At 37.4% G+C, this 21,115-nt stretch overlaps 1 protein-coding gene and 1 pseudogene across 6 annotated transcripts; both read right to left on the minus strand.

Moving 5' to 3' along the window:
• Positions 1-168: 168 nt before the first annotated feature.
• Positions 169-18,041, minus strand: LOC137098614 (nuclear GTPase SLIP-GC-like). Of its 6 annotated transcripts, none has more exons than XM_067475042.1 (22): positions 17,883-18,041; positions 13,757-13,832; positions 13,042-13,154; positions 12,726-12,788; positions 12,413-12,446; positions 12,235-12,321; positions 11,949-12,039; positions 10,432-10,648; positions 9,537-9,761; positions 9,221-9,418; positions 8,950-9,125; positions 8,583-8,655; positions 8,411-8,498; positions 8,188-8,309; positions 7,036-7,206; positions 6,783-6,937; positions 5,726-5,843; positions 2,756-2,864; positions 2,525-2,658; positions 2,198-2,279; positions 2,075-2,097; positions 169-1,852 (listed from the first exon to the last, which is right to left on the minus strand). In XM_067475042.1, exons 2-22 carry the CDS (start codon positions 13,821-13,823, stop codon positions 1,844-1,846), a joined length of 2,355 nt encoding a protein of 784 aa, XP_067331143.1. In that variant the 5' UTR covers positions 13,824-13,832; positions 17,883-18,041; the 3' UTR covers positions 169-1,843. The 6 variants fall into 6 exon arrangements, with proteins under 6 accessions (XP_067331143.1, XP_067331139.1, XP_067331141.1 ...); XM_067475038.1 differs by having other exon boundaries at positions 2,032-2,097; XM_067475040.1 differs by having other exon boundaries at positions 2,025-2,097.
• Positions 18,042-18,794: 753 nt separating this feature from the next.
• On the minus strand, positions 18,795-20,589 carry LOC137098496 (ecto-ADP-ribosyltransferase 4-like; annotated as a pseudogene).
• Positions 20,590-21,115: the final 526 nt, after the last annotated feature.

The following is a 21,115-nucleotide window of genomic DNA, read 5'->3' on the forward strand; positions in this document are numbered from 1 at the left end:
TCTGAAAACAAAAACACAGTTGTGATTTAATGTTCTCCACAACCTATTTTCTTTGTTAGGAGTAAAATTACTGTTTAAACAAAGAAATTCTACTGATTTGACAGATTTACCTAAACAGTCTGTGAATCCAAGAGTCCTTGAGAATGTGTACAAAGCTACATGTGGCACTTTCACTCTTAAGTAAACTTTATTGAAAATTATGGGACAGTACATTCAAATACATGTTTGCATTTAGAATCAGTGGTGGTTACCTTGACAAAAGCCTTAAAACATATACAGTAAAAAACAAAATAGGTAAATCATTTTTTATTTCATTTGTATTTCTCATGTATGAACAGATAGAAACCACACTTTTGCCATAAAAACGACTGCCTTACCAACTGAGTCAGTGATCAGTGGTTCCACTCCTGGTCACTCCTGGCTATGAGTCAAAGTGTACTTGGGCAAGAAACTTTGTTGTCACCAAGTTGCCCCTCAGGTTAGCAGCTTAAATGGCATCATTATTGTGTTAGGGTGAATAGAAACATTGTAAAGCTCATTGGATAAAATGACTATATAAGCAGAGCATTTACCAAATCTAAACTACAGTACACTCTCTGGCCACTTTATTTACTTTAAGTACGCTGTGCTAGTAGTGGTTTGGAACCATTTTTGCTTTCATAACTGCTGTAATTCTTTGTGGCATAGATTAATTCCTTTAGAGATTTTGGTCCCTATTAACATGCTACCATCCCGAAGTTGCAGATTTCATAGCTCCACATCAATAATGGGAATCTCCAGTTCCACCACATCTCAAAGATGCTCTGTTGGACTGAGATCTGGTGACGTAGAGGCCATTAGTGTCAGTTTGAGATGATTTCAGCTTTGTGCATTATCCTGCTGGGTGTAGCATGGTCTGCAACAATAGGGTAGGCTGTGACATTTAAATGATGCCCAGTGGGTACTAAGGGGCCCAAAGTGTGTCAGGACAATATCCCCCACACCACAAAACCACCAATATCAGCTTAAACTATTGATACAAGGCAGGATGGATCCATGCTTTAATGTTGGTTAAGCCAAATCCTGACTCTACCATCTGAATGTTGCAGCAGAAATCAAGAGTCATCAGAGCAGGCAACATTTTTCCAACCTTCTATTGTCCAATCTTGGTGAGCCCTTGTAAATTTAAGCACTGGATATTTTCTCTGTTTCAGACCATTCTCTGTGAACCCTAGTGATGGTTATGTGTTAAAATGCCAGTAGATCAGCAGGTTCTGAAACACTCAGACTGGTCCATCTGGCACATTCAAAGTCACCTGAATCACTATTCTTCCCCATTCTGATACTCAGTTTGAAACTCAGCAGATAATCTTGACCAAGCCTAAATGCACTGAGGTTTTGCCATGTGATTGGCTGATAAGTTATTAAAGAGCATCAACGAGCAGTTAAACAGGTGCAAATGATAAAGTGGCTGAGTGTATGCACTGTAATCAATGTTTAAGCTTTAATTTACAGCAGCACTCCAGCCCAAATCAAGCAACACTAAACCCCTAAAATCATCCATGAAAAAAACTTGAAATTATATTTATGAAAAGGAAAAAACGTTAAATGCTGTTCAAAAACTTGGGTGTCGTAGTGGCCTAGTGCCCTAGTGCCCTCTGCCATGTCCACCATAATATAAATCAAACTCTTATGCTTCTTACCTAGAATCAATAAATCTAAAATCCCTCTACATGTAATTCACACAAAGTTAAAATAGAAAATATGAAAACAACATTCTGAGAAAATAACTTGGAAAAATTAAATCCAGAGGCTTCGGGTCTGCAGGGCGGTTAAGTATCAGATCAGTTCAGTTTGCAGCTCTTCAGGAAACCTGAAACATCCAACAGAGAAGACAGTCAGTGTTTGTCTCACTGACCTGAAGACAAGTGCTCACAATGCTAAACCCTATTGGATCACAAGTTTAACTAAAACCTGTGAACACCTCATGCTACCTGTGTCACTGTGGTCATTTATTATAATGAAGAACATCTTAATAGATAAACCTTTTACCCAATTAGGGACATTTTTTCAGTTTGTCACAGAAAGTCTTCACCTTCTTTAGCTCAGCTGGAAAATCTAAAAATAATAATGAAATAAAATAATAATTTATTTCAGTGTTATACATTTAAGGAATTGTCAAAATCAACATATTTTTTTTTTTTTTTGTGGTCCTTACCTGGAATTGAGTAATGATCTGTCTTTAGTGAGAGCTCCACTGATTCCTTCAGGGTTTCCTCCAGTTCCTTCAGGATCTCCTCCTATAATTCAACATCAGAACGTTATTCTCAGCATTCAAACAGCCAAACTTTGTGTTCACTTTGACTTGAATAAACTGTTTAAATGTGCAGTCAACTGCCTGTTGTGTGTCTGTGAATGAACAATAATAAAATTGTATATGTGCAGGGCCTTCAGTAGCATAATGATCCACATTCAACATGAATATAAAGAAAGCATGTATGTGATGATCTAGAATAAAGATAATGAATATTAAAATGAGACAAACCTTCAGCTCCTGCAGCTTGTTCAACATCTTCTGTTTAGCCACTTCAAACATGATGTTTTTTGAGCTACATACATGAGTCTTAAGGATGTTTCTCATCTCCTCCAGTGAACCCTTTCCTTCACATTTTGCTGCTTCTGCAATAAAACAGAAGATTGATGTCAAGCATAATCACAGTGAAACTAAACGTGTATTATTATAGTGGCAGGTCGTATATATCAGGCTTTTTTTTACTTTCATAGCATTCTGTCAGATTGTTTTCGATTGCCTCTGCCAGACTTCTGTAGATCATCTTCTTGCGATCCCGGATGATTTCATTGAGCTTTTTCTTAATTTTTTCTTCCTTAGAGGGGAATAACATGTATTTTTTAAATATAAAATCAAAATAAAAGGAATCAGAATAAGCTGTTTTACTGTTTACTGATTCTACAGCATGTGTAAAATATTATTCTAAACTTTTTACTCAATATTCAAAGAACCTTATTAATTTTGCAGGGAAATCCTTACAGCTGCTCTCTCTACTCTAAAAGAATGATCAAAGCAACAATCACACACAAAAATTCTACATCCAATAAAAAGAACAAAGAAAATGTGATAAATTATAAAATGATAAATAAACAAGCTTTACAATATCAGCTGTGGTCTGTAGGGCAATGAATGAAAGAACAGTGATGACAGGTTGATGTCAGTGATTAGAATGATAGTCAAAATTGGATGTGAGGATTAACAGTCATGATACATTGTGGTTATGATAAATACGGAGGCAAGGTCATGTCTTATTTGATAGCAGTGTATTCCACACTATTTCCACCTATCCACAGTGATGACAGTAACAGGGTTAAAATGGCTGCTTATACGGCACTGTTATCCAAATTTACAATGTTGTTTCTCATTCACAAACACTCACACCGATGGCGGTGGGTGAAATGCAGGGTGCTCACCTGACCTACTGGGAGCAACCTGGGTTTTAGTGTCATCATGTCTTCATAGCTTCAGGAATGGAACCACTGACACTGTGACCTACTGAGCTACAGCCGGGGACTCTATTATGAACCATCTGATATATGCAGACGATTTGGTGAATTTGTTTTTGTCCATATAGTGCTTGTCATTGCCAGTTACTAAGGGTTTGCTCTGAATATGGCTCGGATTTTGACATTAAATATAATGCAAAGGAGAGTGACTTCATAACTGTCGGGTAGGATGATAGAAAACTATAATTTACTGTCTGGTACTTCCCTAAAAGTATGTAACGAGATAAAATATTTAGGGCATTATATCACTGATGATTTGTCTGATGACAGGGATATATATGCAGTGGTGATTTAGAAAGAGCAGTATGCAGAAACTTAATGTGGCATGTAATGATGGGACTTCCATCGGCTTCTGGTGCCACGGTGGAGGAGTGGAAGTCAAATATTTGTTAGTGTTGGTGTGACTATCTGCTATTCTGTATTGTGGAATCTCATGTACAGATGTATGCGTAGGTTATTAGACTCTGTAAACAGCATAATTTTAACACTGACTAACACCACACAAAGCTCTTCTTCACCAAGAACCAGGCAGGTTCTGACATTTTAGCCTATATGTAAATAGGTGATAAAAAATATCTTTTTCTGCTGTTGTTTTTTTTTTGTGTGCAGGTGATATTTAGTTGTTTGTGTTGTCCTGGACTGTGTATGTGTTCCTAATAATAAAAGTAAAGTGAAGTAAATTGTCTGTAGTGAAACTGGGTCTCAGTTTGATAAAGTCCTAATTAACGAGGGGTATTGGACAGGACAGACTCAGGTCATTGGTTGTACTTTTATTAGAGAACAGTAGAGCCAGATACTGTATATATAACAGACTGATATCCAAACTACTCCTTTTGTTTTTTGTTTGTTTTTTTTACAAATTTTCACGAAAAAGCTGATGCACCTAGTAATAGCACCAGTAATAAGAGACATTAGTAATCAGTACTGCTAAGTGCGTTTGTTTTTGATGGTGCCTCAGAGGGTCATGGCCATTATGATGCCTGCTAGTAAGGGGAAAGACGCTGTGGTTACAAGACTGGAATTGCTGCAAGACTGGAAGCTGCTGTCTCATCATTATCTTCTCCAATGACATGGTGTCCTGATTATTTGGATTTTTTAATTAGACTGTATTCCAATAAACAGGATTTCTATTAACTTAATTATCTGTGGATTTCATTTTGGTTTAAATTTCTTCTATTTTATTTTGGAGCTCTTTTCTTTTTTTAAAGAAATATAAAAAAAAATTTCCCCAGTTGTGCATTTCCCTTGATTTATCCAGTTTGATTTAAAAAATAAACACAAAAACAAAACAACAAAAAACCTGTTTCCTTGATCCTGATTCTTCAGTTGTTTGTTTTTTAAACCACTAGTTTAATGAGTTTTCTGCATAAATTTCCACTGCAATGGAGATGACATCCAGCTATATTTATCTATGAAACCAGATGAAACAAAAAAATTAGTCAAACTTCAAAAATGCCTTTATGTCCTATAATTTCCTGCTTCTAAATTCAGACAAAACTGAAGTTCTGGTGTCTGGGCCTAAAAATCTCAGAAATATGCTGTCTAACAATGTAGTTACTTTAAATGACCTAGCTTTGGCCTCCAGTACTGCTGTGAGGTAGTACAAGTATCCACAGCTTTGGAGCTGTGTTTCCAATGTGCAGTCATTGGTCCTACCAACCTGACCAATGTTTTGTCTTTTACTTCTTGTTGCCCCAACATGTCGAGGCAGATTGGGTCCCAGTCAGATGCTGTCATCATACACATAGTGTATGACAGCAGTATGATGCTGTGGTACTACTTCTGGTTAGATTTGATAGTGTAGGCTGGTAGCCATTTCAGATGCTTGATAGTTAAAGAAATTACACTGTGGTGGTAGGTCTAGTGAATGCAGTTAGCCTTGATAAGAATGGTACCTTATCCATGTTTCATAGTGCAGTTTAAAGGGTGGTGGTGGTGGTGGACATATTTTTTCAGTCCAAAACAGAGATACTGTTGCCCTACATGCTCTGCATCATCATTATCTTGTAATCTGTACTAGTCAGACCCAAATACAGTACACTAGAAAAAAAGCTTTTTCAGAGGTTTAAATGAAACAACATTCAAAGAAAGGTGCAGTATGTGGTTACCTAATGACCTGGACAGTTTGATGATGGAGTAATAGAAGGATGATACTACTGTCATCTTTTACCTCTGTCTGGAGAAAGGTCAGTTGCAGTTCCACATCTTTGAACTTTTGAATCAGTTTCTCAGTGTAAAGTGAAAACTTGTTGATGGCCCCGTTGAACGGTTTACGCTCCCCTTTGTTTCTGAAAAATGATAAAAAGCAGCTTACTGTTAATTGTACAGGTTTGCATTTTATAAACATTTCAAAAAGTATTGGAGTAACAAGGCTATTCATATTTCATATACACTGAAGACATTTGAGTTCAATCTCATATTTATCTTTGATTGAACTAAAGGAATCAAGTTGCTGCCATCATGAGTCACTAATGATCAGTGAACCTGTTCCAGAAGCAGCCATGCAGCCCAAACCATGATACCACATACACTGGGCTTCACAGATGAGCTTGGGTGTTTTGGATCATAAGCAAATTCTTTCTTCCTCCACACTTTGGTCTTTCCTTCAGTAAGTTTTCTTCAAGTGGTGGATTGTGAAACCTTCGGCTCTGCTGTGGAGGTTGTTGCTGATGCCACTGGGTTTTTTTCACAGCTCTCACAATGTTTCTGGCATCAGCTGTTGTTGTTTCCGTTGCTGGCCTGTTCTTTAGATGTTGCTCAGTGAAGCAATGTTTTCTTTCTATTCTATGTTTGTCCAGTTTGTCTGATTGGTTTTCCTCGTTCCTCAGATTCAAAATGGCTGATTTTCTCCCATCTGCTTTTAATGTTGATTTGCCCTTTTTTTAAAAAAAAGAGCTAGAAACAGGAGTAGGGAGAACTATTGATTTTTTGAACAATCAATCTCACAGTACACATCTGGATAACAAGAAACACCTGTTAGTCACACGTCCCTATACTTTTGCTCATGAAAAAAATTGGGTGATCTAAAACTAAAGTGATACCTTCTATGTTGTTTAATGTAGCAAGCTCTAAATACCATCAAATAAAAGCTTGACTATTATCCATCTTTTGATTATAAACCCAAATGGTTTCAGTGTACAGCAAAAACTAATGAATTAGCCTGTTCCAGTTTGTTTGGAAGGAACTGTATACTGTATATACTGTTTCTACTTTATACTTCATCTTACGGGAAGGTCTTCAAAAATTCCTTATCAATGCTTTTCATCAGAGGTGAAGCTAACGTCACATTCAGGTTCATTTCGCTGCTTTTTTTTGGTTGGTAGATGCCATTGTTCTTAACTACAGATTTTAATATCTTGTGAAAACCACGACCATCATCTGTCTGAAACACAAACGAGAAAAATTATTTTGGTATGATTAACATATTAACACGAAGTACAAAACAACATCTTTGGATATGGTTATTATTAAAATACTTACAGGTTTTAAAAACAACTCCAAGTCTTTGTCACAAGAAATTTTTGAATTCTCAACCCCCTCTCTAAGACATTTTTCAAACGCTTCAGAAGCCTCATCCATCGATTTTTGGATTTTACCAAGTTCACATCTGAGGTTTTCTTCAAGGACTCTGCAGACATGCTTTTTGGAAGCCTGAAACCAAACACAAAACATCCAAAGTAAATTACAGCATTAAAAACAATATGCACAATCAGAGGGGGTAAAAAAAAAATTACATACAAACCAAGTTCATGTCATCTCTGATTTTAAATCAAAGCAGAACCACAAATTGTGGCACTAAGAAACGAGCAGCCCAGCAACATACAATGCAGTGCTTAACTAAACTACACTGTTTCCAAATATCAAGGTCCAGTTCAGGTTTTTGGATAAAGATGACCCTAAGGCTGTGAGGAGGGTCCAACTGCAGACCCCAACTCAGAGGTCAAGTGTCAGTTAAAACAGTAGCACTTAATAATAGCAGGGGAATAATGGGGTAATATTTTAGGGAGCATTTGGTAGAGTGGCCATTGGGTCAGAGGTTCGTGCCACGCTCTTCCCAAACACATGTCAAGGTTACATGTCACAGCCCATTTCCCCATCCCCAGCCAGGCACGGCCAGTCCCAAGCCCGCTAGAAATTGGGGAGGGTTGTGTCAGGAAGGGCATCCAGCATAAAAACTGTTCCAAATCAACATGCGGACAAAATCATCTGCTGTGGTGACCCTGAACATACGGGATAAGCCAAAAGGACAAAAATAAATTAAAAAAATGGGGTATTATTTGAGACACAATAAGGTAATTTAGCAGTCATATCTAGGTTTAGCATAGTATATAATAAACAGCTTTCGGTCTTTCCCTCCAAGGGTGGCCACATTGGAACGTGTTCAGCACGTTGAAGAGTTTTTCCCATAACTTTCACCTATTGTGTAATTAACACCTGGTGGGGTGGGATTTGAACCCGCATCCCAACCCAATGCTCTAGCACTGAGATACCAGGTAGTATCCTCGTAGTAACAAGGTCAATAAAGTAACAGAACGGTAATAATTAAAGTTACCTTAGGCTAACTTACATATCTGTGACATCACACTTGGTTAAAATCAAAGCTGCACACTTGATTGAATAACTAGATCTTACCCCTGTCCTGCTATTGGCTCCTTGTATCAGAGAGAGAATCCCATGAGCTCCAGAGACATAGTTTAAGGCCCTGGAGTGACGGTCATTGAGGTTTTCCAGAATTTTCTTAAGTTCAGGTATTTCTGAGAAAAAAGGACAAGTTTTTAGATTTCATAATTTAGTAATTGGCTAAATTGAATTAAGAATTTTTTTAATTTAAACAAAGCGTGGAGGTTTTTCCCACCATTCTCATTTGACTTTGAATGTGCTTCATTCAGGAACTCATCAGAACTCACTATGAACACTTTGAAACAATCTTCACTGAAGTGTCTCTGAAAAAAGAGGATGAGTTGTAAATGTTGTAAAACATGTAAAAACTGCTTGTAATAAATGTAGGGTAAATTATCAAAACTCACATTTATATTTTGTAGTTCACTAAACTCCTTTTTAATTTCCTCCTTTATGGCCTCACGGGCCTCAGCTACTGAACTATAAGAAAACGAGTACATATTGGCAGAATCCAGTCATCAACAATAAAGATTTCTTTGCTAATCTGTCACAATATCAACACCAGCAAAGAACAATACTGAGGAAAAAAATCAGGTGACACACTACTGAAGATCATAACAGATTCTACAAAGCTCCTTTTCCCTGTGCTGGTGCTGCTGAATAATGCTTTTTTCTTTTCGACGGAGAGTCGAAAGGGAAAAGGTGCAGTTTTTTTTGGGCTTGTGTGTTAAGGAATCAGCTGTCTAATAATTGGACAATATATTTTAAACTTACCATTCATATGAATCTTTCAGACAATCAGACATGGTGCAGATAAAGTGAATCTGCTGACACTCGCCACCGTTTCCCATCAGGCCACAAGCACTCTCCAAGATCTCCCAAGCATCTTTCTGATCTGCTGCTCGATTGGTGGCTGCCAGAATCCATACTGTGGAGCAGTTTCCTACATGCTGAAGGGCAGTCCGAGCATAACTTTAAGTGCTGTGTAATAACAAAATATTACAAGATCTTTCAATCAGTTTCAACCAAAGCAGTGTACTTTTACCTCTTTCCACATCTGATCTCTGCTCTTGTTGCGATCCCCGTTACCAGGTAGATCTACGAGTGTGACTTGCTGGAGAAGGTCTGTGCTTGGCACCCTGATGGTCGCACACTTCACTAGTGGCCAGTACCGCCTCTCTTCTTCTGCTATTTTAAAGGCAGTTCTAGTGAATTTCATGATGTTTTTACAAAGCTCACGAGCCTGTAACACAAAAATAATAATAATAGACAATAAAAGGTTTTTTAAAAATCCCTCTTACCAACATTAAATCAAACAATACATTCAAAATTGTTCCACAACTGAGTAACATTCAACTTACTGAGTCATATATGAAACTCTTCCTCCTTGATTCAAGACATTCTCGAATATCTTTGTAAAGATGTTGGTTCATGAGTTTGTCAGGGGTTTTCGTTTTCCAGTCTTCACCATAAACTGCTGACATCTTGTTCTTGAAGTCACAATAATCATCATCTTTTTCCTTGTTTTCCTGATTTGCATTTTCCTTGACGAAGTTATACATGAACCACAAGTCGTCTTTCCATTCCTAAAACATAATCAAAACATTAAACCAATTTTAAGTGAAATTAAGCATCTAATGACATGAAGATGCAATATTACCACATGGTAACTGCCCAACTGTTTGGTGCAGTGTTTCCCAACACAATTAAAAATATTTGGCCACACATTTTTTTAGCTCCAGAGAACACCATCAACAATTGCTTAACTACAGGACAGTTTCCACATGCTCTGTTGCTCCTTTACCATACTGTTTATTTTCCATTATTTGTCCTGATGACAGGAAAATGAAACCTGATGTTATTGGTGTGTCTATGCTCTCTGCACATTGAGTGGAAAACAGCGGTATCTGTAGCCAAAGATCATCTATATGAGGTCAGAGGTATCACTCTGACACCTCTGAACAATCGGAGTGGACTGAGGGTCTGAGTGAGGTCAAAAAGCTCTAAACAGTGAGACCTCTTCTCTAGTAAAACCACCAGCTGATCTCACAGCACATTCACAATCTACCAGTGAAAATGTTCGTATCATGGCAATAAATCAAAATCAAAATCAGGACCTGCAGTGTTTATAGTGCAATAGATCTTGCGTGCTAAAAGTGTATTTGATAAACAAATTCTGTGAAACACTGCAGTATTCATAGATAGACTAAACATTTTTACCTAACACCATTTAAATACATGTTCATCTCATTTTACCTCTTCAGTGATGAACTCAATATCTGCCTCGTAGTTTGTCCCATCCATGTTAGCCTCCACTTTGATCATCACAGCAGTACAGGCTCTGATATTTCCAGAGGGCAAAAGATCCTTCTCTCCGATGATGGCATTTATCAAAGAGCTCTTTCCTGCTCCAGTTGCACCAAAGACACCAACCAGCTCTTTCTTGTCTGTGTCCAGGTCTGTGATTTTCTTCCTGTTCAGTGTAAATGTTGGTTAGTACAGAACCAGAAATCAACTAAAAACCTAGATGAATTAAAATGTTTTTGTATAAAAGATGTTAAGTAACAAGAACTGGGGGCAGTGGAAAGCCAAAACTAGAACTCTGCAGTTTTACTGCAGACTAATACTAATACTAATACTAATTACTGCAGATAATAAAACTGTGCAGTTTTATTATCACTTTGGAGAGTTTAACTTTGTCCATTAGAGAGCACCACCGCTCCACCGATGGCATGGCACCTGGCGTTCAGTTAAGACTTCACAGCTCTGCACAGCAGAAAGCAGCAGAGAACATCCTCAGAGCTGAAGGGTTGCTGACCCCTATGTGATGTCCTTTATAGTACAGAACTCTGACTGATGCCAAAAGCAGAGGTGCTAACAGATTTAGTGTGTTTGAATAGAAACTTATTCACTGAATTTTCTTGTGAAGTAAAAGTGCAGCTTTAGAATCAGACAGATTGATTAGCATCATATTTTTATAGACAGAGTTACCATCTAAACATGAGTAGTGTTGGTAATGTGGTTCCAGGTTTGGGACTTTAATATCTTCCTTTACATATTTTTAAAATTATTCTGCTGTCCTACATCATAAAAAATGGTCACAAGTTTACACATGGTGCTCTAAAAATCCTCATGCTCAGTGTTATGGACACAACACCTGTTTCCAGAAATCCACTACTTGGCTTTGCTCTGCTATAACAGGAACATTCTGATCGGCTGTAGCTGTCACTGTGCCTCTAACCTGGTGTTAACAACAAACAAAGCCGTTTTCTGCGTTGAACAGGCGATGTCTATACTCACGCCATATCAAACCAAACTGAGCTGGATTACTGATAATCACTTTGATAGTCAAATCTTTGCTTCATGCAGCAGGAAGTTGCTGTCTATTAATTTGAGTAAGTTAGTTTCAAATCATTTTACTCAAACTCAAATACAAAATACTTCAGAGACAAGGAACAGATCCTGTTGTGGAAGACCTGCCCCCTTTAGACTGATCAATCATAAAGACAAATGACAACCTGTGACCTGAGCTTGAATGTTAGAATCAAACCCTCTAAGAGGAGATTCACTAGGTACTTCAACAAATTAAATCCTACCTTTTTTCCTTGCACTTCATCCCATAGAAACATTTTTTCTCACACCACTTTGCTTTAACATTTTCTCCCTGACTTAAATTTGTTGCTGCTTTGTACTTCCCTTGTAGCCCGCTTTGGATAAAAGCATCTGCCAAATGACAAATGTCAAGTGTAAATGTACTCATGTGGAATACTTACATCAGAAACTTACTGACTTTGGTCTGGTGTTGTTCTTCTAGTCGGGCTTCAACGTGTTCCATTATTTTTTTCACATCTCGCAGAATGACTTCTGTTAGAATAAAAGGTGCAAACTAGCAGCTCAAAATACTTGGAAATGTTCAGTCAAACTGAAACTGTGTGTAAGTAGAGATGATTAGTGACAATCCCAGGTCTAGTTACAAAAAAGAAAAATAAATTTTGAAGGAAAATGTTAGTGTGTTAAGAGTTTAACCTGATAGATCACGTTGCTTTAGTAAGTCAGTACCTGACTGTGTGTCACAGCGCTGCTTCCCGGCTGGTGATGAACTTTGGCTCAGCTCTGCCTGAGCATTCAACTTTCTCTTTCTTCTTCCTTTGGAAGATAAAGCAAAGACCAGTTTAAAACTGTCTTTGTGTAAAGCAGGAAGTCTTTGAAAAAAGCTAATGATTCTTGTGCATCTCACCTTTCTGAGGTGTGCTGCTGGTGGAAGGCTGAGCCTGACGATGGAGAACTGATTCAGTTATTAATATTCTGACATTTGTCTTAAGCTTAAGACACATTCATTGTGTAAACCAGGAAGTTACTGGTAAACAATTAGTTTTCACTAAAACTGGATTCGTCTTTGATTCTGCTGGTTTAGGCAACATGATACTAGTGGTCAACCATAACCCTTCCTGCAGCTGATAAAATGAGGAGCTCATGACATTAATCGAAGTTTAAACCATCTCCAAGGATTTGTTTGACTGAGGCCACGATGATATAAAGTTTGATCTGACCTGAGATTCTGCAGCTGCCTGTGGACTTTGTGTCGAGGTCGAGCTCCTGCTGTCAGCATTAGTCTGATAAAATAAAGTATTAACACATTAGGCAGGCGTGCAGTGGATCATTTAGTATATAAATGGTTCCTCAATTGTTGTGAATCGGCGCCATATAAATAAAGTTGAATTGAATTGAACGTATGAATCTTTGTGTTCCCTCAAACAGTTACAGTAAGTGAGAATATGAGTCAATACAATGTTTTATCTCGTAGAATCTCCACAGGGGAAAACTCAGAACATATGTGTGAAGTGTTTTCACATTGAGGAATGTCACCTTAAATTGTTGGTATTCTTCCCTGAATATGGACCTTGGTCCCACTGTTGGAAACAGTGTGTCAATGTCGGCATCATTGAGGACCTTAAAACTTCTCTCACTGATGCCTTCATCTGTAATTAAACAATATTCACTAAGTCATACGTCATTTAGAAATACACACAAGCAGTGAGACACAGTGGTTACACATAAGCCATTGCTCTCGAGTTTAATCTCATGTGCAAGGACTTTATAAAGAGAGCCTTTACACACTATTAACACAGACAGAAACTAGCAAATCACACATCAAACATATCAACCATCAACAGTACAGCAACATTGAAAGACGCCTTCAAACTTGCTTCTTTTGGTTGTAGTGTGGCTAGTACATGTACATAAATGCCACTGAACTTTCTTTTAACTCCCCATATCAAAAGATCTCTCCACTTCAATTCAAAGGAACCTTTTGTTCAGATCAACTTGTTGCTAACACTATGAAGTTTGTAATCATGGTCAACCTGCTTCTCCAGAACTCCCCCAGATGACATCATCTGAATTCCTAATGATGAAAAATTGGGTGATGTCATCTGGAGGATTTTTTCAGCAAAAAGCAGAGTAACATTTTATTATAGTTAAGTCAGAGGAAGGTTTACAAGCATTAATGTACATTTACACCTAAACTAAAGCCAAAGTATGCAAATTGAAAATTGGGGAAGAGGCATGGTTAATACTTCACCTTTAAATCTCTGTATGTGTGCGCCGAGGCCCCAGTCTCTTAATGTACTACAAACAAAGTCATCCATGTCCAGAAACTGCAGGGAAACCACAGAATGTTTATGTTAACAGTGGTGAAAAGTAATTGAATCCAGGTAATCAAGTAATGAGGTATTATTACTTTTACTACACTGTTGTTCCTTCTCAAAGGATGATTTTACAATATTGAACTGAAAGCTAAAAGCTTTTAATTTGTAAAACCAAACATATGGGAAGTGTGTATGAGGGTTCCACTCATAAACATTGGACAAGGCTTCTTGTTTGAGCACGAACAGGGTAAAGATCACTTAGCAAAAAACAAAAGATTACACAAAAGCCACTTATGTATTTGTTCACTGATGTGTTAACACAGCAGCTACTTTTACTTCTGATCCTTAATCTTCTTGATAAAACTGATGTACTTTTACTTAAGTAGGATTTTGAATGCGATCGTTTTTCATTTTGGTTGTGTACATGTGACGTTTATGGTAAAACATAATCATTGCAGGGATATCTAAAAAATCATATTTACAGTTGATATTATTGTTCAGGGGAAACATATTTTTGAGCAGGGGGAACCTACTCTGTGAAAAAGAAAATCAAATGTGCATAGAATCACAGTCAGGTAAGAAGTGGCTGAATTAGGTCAGACACTTTCCGCCCAAAAATCAAACACAGCAGCACAGCAAATAAGCAGGTTTATTCCACTTCTTCACTATGCATTAGCCTATTAGCTACAACTACAAAATAAGCTGTTGGCTTTGGTGGAGCCATCATACACAACTCTCATTAAAATCTTCAGCCAAGCAATAATGTTATTATGATCTGCATTCAAGTTAAGCACATTATTAGTGAATAAGACTTTTTCAGATTTTTCTGACCATCTAATTAAGTAATTTATGAATTCCTGTTATTTAAATGTGCCATCGTGGAATAATGTTCTTAATACCTGCTTTTAATTAATACTTTGAGACCATGTGTCAATTACAAAATAGGTAAAAGTCGTGGATTTAGGCAGCCCTGCCACTGTACCAGTACGCTGAACTGGTTTAACAAGTCATCACTTTCTCTCGCACCTTCTCTACCTGTGTAAAATTAGTCAAAGTGCAGCTTGTGATTTTCACAATAAAACGTCATAGGAAACAGTGAAGCATGCTGCTTTTGATGTAGTATAATTTATGTTACCCATATGTCAGGGTTGAATAGATTTATAGTTATCACACTATTTAATAAAACTCTCAACTACTTGCTCTTTTACTAAACAGTTTCAGTTTTTCCCTAAAAGGTGTAAACTTTAGAAACTGCAGGTTAAAACATTTATAACTATAAAAATAATTTTCGAGAATTTGCGAAAAAATTTCCAAATAGACAATGCACTTTAAATGCTTCAGCACTGAAAGGATTTTCCAAGCAAAGCTGAAAAAAGCTGAACTGTTTTTGATGAAATACTTGAAACTTTTATTTTAAAAATGCTAAAAAGTAGAAAATCAGCTGAGTTTGAGCAAAATGATTTGAAAATATATGAAGTGTCTAATAATTGTCAAATCAGCTGAATACTATATAAAAAGTACAAAAACGATGAATGTAAGATGTCTTTGAGGAGCTGAACACTTTGGTAGTTGAAGGTTTTTTAACTTTATATTTTGAAATTTTAACATGTGCTTTTATTGTTGAAAAACCACATCCCTTAATCTCTGGGGCCAGAGGGTATTTCAATTTGAGTAAGTACATCCCCTGCCCCCTCCCATAACTTATGAGTGCAATACATGAATAAACAAAATACAAGACATTTTCTGTTACCATAGTGATAAGAGAGAGAGGGAGAAAGATTGGGAGGGGGGCGAGAGACATGCAGCCTGATACACTGTCTAAATACACACATGTCAGAAAAGACCTTTGCCTCAGAAAGTGCAATAAATAAAAAACAACAAGTCATATCTGAAAACTTTCTTCACCGTAAACTCAACAAACACGGTGAGGTACTTTGTGTCAAGAAATTCCAGAATGTGAAGTCACTGTACTTTTGGCCATTTTCAACAAAAACCATACAGCTCATCAAAATGAGAAGCACATTTTCTGAAAACGGACAATTCTTTCTACCATTGTATTGTATAGGTTGTCTGTGAAAGCTCAAAATGAAAAAAAGTCTAAGAGCAGAAGAGCTCAAGCTACAAATTATTCCTGTAAGATCCATCTGTAATATTTGGGGGGAGAATCTGGTGAATTCTTTCTCTAATAGCTACAATTTTATTCATAAAGAAAGTCATGAAGTCATTGCTGGTCAGAGTTAAGGGAAAACAAGCCTCAACAGAACTATGGCTCTTAGTCAGCCTGGCTACAGTGCTGAACAGAAAGAGAAAGAGTTTTTTTCCTATTGTCCTCTATTAGTGATGAATAATATGCTGTTCTGGCATCACGGAGAGCTTTTTTGTTCATTATGAAACTGTTTTTCCAAGCTGAAGGGGATTCTTCTAAATTTGTGGAACGCCGCTTCCTAACTTTCATGTTGCTACTCGCTATTGTATTAACTACTCTCTATTGCAAATAATGAAAGAATAGTTTCCTTAAATTTGTTCACAGCATTTTCACTTAAGCACAGGCTGTAGTGGAATTTTTCCCTAACTGCTGTATATGTATCCATGTTTTTAGAAAATGGTCAGACCAAAGAGAATAATGAGGAACTACTGTAAAATTATCCGTTTCAATTCCATAATTGAATAATAATAATAATAGTGGTTTTTGAGTTTTCCAGTTTGGGTGTGAAAGGCTAAGAGTAAGACTCTCAAATGAGTTATAACTATGTTCAGGTCTAGGGTTTATTGATAAGCTAGAATGGAAGATTGCTGCAACTCCTCCACCTCGGCCTGTGCTTCTAGGAACATGATCATTAATATGACTCATTTAAACTGACATATTCTTCCTGCTGCAACCAAGTTTCAGTCAGAATAAATAAATCAAATTCATTGAATCGATGACACTATCAATGACAATACACAGTATACAGGATTATGAGAACTGTAATAGGTTTTCATTACACCAGAGTGTTGGCACTGCTGTGGTCGTGAGATGAAGATGAGATCCAGCAGTGTGTTCTTCTCTGTGGTTGCAGCAGTGATGAGGTCTGCATATTTGTTTATTGTCTTGTTTGGTGGGTGTTCTTTTCCTTTCTTTTCTACTTTTCACATGAAGTAGGCAACAAAATTTCCCTATGGGATCAATTAAGTTGTTTGAATCTTGAATCTTTAATATTCCCTAGAGCTGAACATCTCCAGTTATTGCCTTTCTAGCACTGGACAAAATATGTATTAAAATCACCACAGATATTGACAGGATGACAATCCTAACTCCGTCTCGTGTTTTTTTTTTTTTTTTTTTGGTTTGTTTGTTTGTTTATTTTTTACTACTGGTTGAAAACTTTCCGAAGAGAAAATGCAAGCAGTATCACAAAGGCTTTTATTTTGAAGGTGCTTCCTGTGTGTGTGTGTGTGTGTGTGTGTGTGTGTGTGTGTGCGTGCGTGTGTGTGTGCGTGCGTGTGTGTCTCCACTGTGTAAGAAGTAAAAATAAATTTGTAAAATTTGTAGAAGATATTAAAAATATCAGGCAACACAAGGCTGATAGCTGAAAGTCTTGTAATTCTCTGAAAGTTTAAATCGTCTCTCTAGGCCGAAATGTGCCCAACCAGTTAAAGCTGAAATAGGACAAAGCTCCAGAGAAGCATAGGAGTCTTATAGAAGCTGAACGGAAGAGCACATGTCCTTAATAAGCTAAATGATTTAAGGTTTGAACGGTGTTTCTTCATGGTGTGAAGTAATTAAGCCACAAAGAATTTAGAGAACACACCCTATCAGAAGAAGAATAAAGATTAGAATATCATAACTATGATATTCTATGCTCTAGCATTCTCAGCAGATAAAAACGTCCAACAAGAACAGACGTGTTCTGCAAAGGTTTACTCCGATGTTCGTTTTTGTACGTTATCCGTTAACACAGTACACACAACACTCATACAGCAGTAATTTCTGACCTGTTACTGAGAATCTGTAGATCCTGTGTTAGTTTCCTTTCTCGACTTGGAGATTTAGTTGTGAATATAATAAAGTGGACTTACGTGTTTGTCTGATCCTGTTTAGCACAAAAACAAGAAACCTCGGGTGCTCGATCTCTGAGTTCCTCCGTGATATCGTCTCCACCCTGGATCATAAGTGTGGATAAATCCCGCCTTTACCGCTGGAACGCACGTCAACCCCGCCGCCATATTGGAGAGGACCTGTACCGACCTGTACCGACACAGACTAGAAGTTTAAGACTTTATTTGTGAACCGTGCGTTACATTTACTGACAGCTTCACATTTTGCTATTTCTGCATTCGCTTTGTCCTTTGCTTGTGCACATTATGTTCTGTTATGTAAATATAAAATTAAATATCAACAACCAGATTATTGTAAAGCCATGTGACTTTAAAATGAGTAAATGAGGGAAAGGGGGAAATTCTGCTAATAGGTTGTCTAAAGCTTTCCGTGTTATCTGCTGCTGTGTGTGTTTTCACCCATTGCACGTGGTCACCAAGACCCAACTAACCAACTAATATATTTAATATAGTTTTGTTCATTTAATATCGGACGATTGTATTTATGTCAGTTGTTGGGCTCACTGCACCTTTCATTGTAACTTTAATGGCAATGCCCGTTTAATCTGGTTCTAATATGTTTAGATGAGGTTTTGGCTTTGTTATCATTTTAGTGTAGAGTGCTGCTTTTTTTATTTCTGCTTTTCAAAATAAGTATAAGTCTAAGGATTTAATTTAAATACCTTTTGAACATTTGCAGCACATGGTAAAACTACTGCAGCAAAACTGCTAACTGTTGTTACTTTGGGTACTATAACCGTAATATATAGAGTTTTATTTTCTAAAGTTTCAGCAGACGAATATTTGTCTCACACGGATAAAGCAGATAAGGAACATCTCAAATCACTCGCAGAGGTTGAACATAGTTGTTACTCATGTTTATGTTGAGGATGTTCATTCAATGTTTATGCTGACTCCTGCAAAACCCAACATCCTAATAAGAGACATGGAGAATGCAGCAACTGAAAAAACACCAGCTTTGCAGTTTAAATAGCTCCTAACACCTGTGCTGGATAACATGTACACAACCTCACAATCAGACATAAGGTCCTGTCTTTTTATCAGTTATGTGGAACATCTGATACGGAGGGATCAGCACCTCTTGCTGTTTATTTCCAACAGCTGAATAATGTTTCAGGAAACCTCCTTTACAGTTTGTTATTTTAAAGCAGGTATTTTTACCAAAGTTAAAGAGTTTGGCATCATAAGAGCTGGAGGCAAAGGAACCAAATCGCATGTTTTGATTGACCTCACCAGTGAAGTCCAGAACTGTTCTGCAGTAAGTTGTTACACACTTGGTATTATTATTGAGAATTTGAACAGCAGACATAAGCCAGAAATGTAAAGAGTGAAACTGAAAGGAAGTGTCATAAATGCTCCTGTTATTTCTGACATGATTATTAAACTTCTTATAAAAGTTTTTATCATCAGATGTTGTATAAACACAAATTGCCTGCATGTGGTCTTTAGTCAGGGCCTCTTCCTCTGGATCTCTATGATATACATTAGCATTTGCACAGTCTATTGCAGATTTCTAGACATCAGCAAATATCCCAGTGTTCTCCTTTTCAAAGTAAGCTTTCTTGACTTTTTCTGGCATTGTTTTGTTACAGCCATCGTACATGTCATCAACAGCCTTTTCAGCCATGTCCAGAAGGACAGTCGGGTCAGCACTTTGTAATGGGCTGCTTAAAGGAACCTAAACGGAAAACAAAGAAAAAAGACATTACAACAGAAACTGTTCATAAGTTTTTAAAACCGGTCTAAGTGGAGAATTTCCTAATGGGGGCCGAAATGCAGTTGTCATACACAGTTCACTGATCAGGCCCAAACCTCTCCCTGATGTCCACATTAGGACTAAGGCGGACACTTGGACGACAGTCTTAGTGATAAACAATAAGTTAGTAACGTGGGAACAGTAGAGATATGCATGCTACATTTTGTAGTGGCCATTAGTGAAACACAAAGTCAAAACTCAGAGCAAACTTTAATCAAAGGGGCACTAGTGGTAAGGGAACTACTAGTGTACACAGGTAAAAGAGCCCAATGTCCATTTTCACATTGACTTTTATACGGTTTATTCATCCAAAAGACAACAAGCAAGTCATAGTTCCTACTGTCTCAGTTGCTCTGGTACAAACCTGGTCTGGATGAACAACTGAAAGAAAGATGTGAAAAATATCTAGTCATCAAACACTCGAAAAATACTAATAATTAAAAGATACAGACTGATGTGTCTTATCTGTGAGCTAAAGCAGTGGAACAGGATCAGTGTAAAGCTGCTTCAGTATGAACATTTGTGATAATTAGTGCATTTTCTCCTGGTCCACTCACCCCATGGAGTCCACAGGCAGCATCCAGCACAGGAGGAAACACGGTGGAGACAAGAGCAGCATGTTGCTGATCCTCACTGCAGACACACACACACACACACACACACACACACACACACACTACAAGTGAACGACTGCACTCTAACTGATATACTGCATGTTATTAATTCACATTTTATGTATCATGCTTAGAGAGTTTTATTCCATCTTGGGAAACTTTCTTTGACTTTCACCAGGCTGTTCAGCGAGACTTCCTGTTTGAACAAAATAAAAACAAAACTGTCTTTGATCCAGATAAAAATGGTGTTAAACAGTGAACCTCAATAAGTTACCTTTGGGTTATGGATTCTAGGCATGTGAACAAACGTATTAAGTCTAAGCCAAAAGTTTATCAAACTGCTGCAGCTGTTTCCTGCATTCTCTGTCTCATGGCGCCATAACAGGGAATCTGTCAGCAGAACGTTCTGTAACTGTCTTCAAGTTTCTTTGACTCTATCTCTCTGCTGCAAAGTGAAAGTGAAACAAATCCAGAGGCCTGACGGATTTCTGCTCGTTCACTGTAATGATACATTTAAAAAAAATACTCATAAGTGATGGACAGTGGACATGTCTGTGAACTGTCCACTGTCTGATGGGGCCCTAGCCAAAAATATAGAGGGTCAAATTTCTTTGCATCTGAATTTCATTTTAGCAAGAAGCATAGCATGACACTTAGCTTAGTTAGAAACAGCTTTTTATCAGTTTACTACAGAAAAAGTATTGTCTGAGTTACCGGATTATTTGCAGCCTGCTAGCTTCACTAACATGCTGACTTCTGGTGTCCCGACTCTGACTCTGACATTAGGCTGCTCTTCTCACTTAGTTAAAAATCAAAGTAAACAA

This window comes from Channa argus, chromosome 14, assembly GCF_033026475.1.
Source record: "Channa argus isolate prfri chromosome 14, Channa argus male v1.0, whole genome shotgun sequence".
In the NCBI taxonomy this organism is placed as follows: Eukaryota; Metazoa; Chordata; class Actinopteri; order Anabantiformes; family Channidae; genus Channa; species Channa argus.

What these genes read in the sequence shown, in the direction of transcription:
- LOC137098614 (XM_067475038.1), bottom strand. Translation starts at nt 13,823, where the DNA reads ATGGATGACTTTGTTTGTAGTACATTAAGAGACTGGGGCCTCGGCGCA. An exon ending in AAAGTCAGTAAGTTTCTGAT is followed by an intron (nt 10,649 to 11,948) that starts GTAAGTATTCCA and finishes TACACTGAACAG; the next exon opens with GAAGAAAATCACAGACCTGG. An exon ending in AGAGTTTCATATATGACTCA is followed by an intron (nt 9,419 to 9,536) that starts GTAAGTTGAATG and finishes TTTGTGTTACAG; the next exon opens with GCTCGTGAGCTTTGTAAAAA.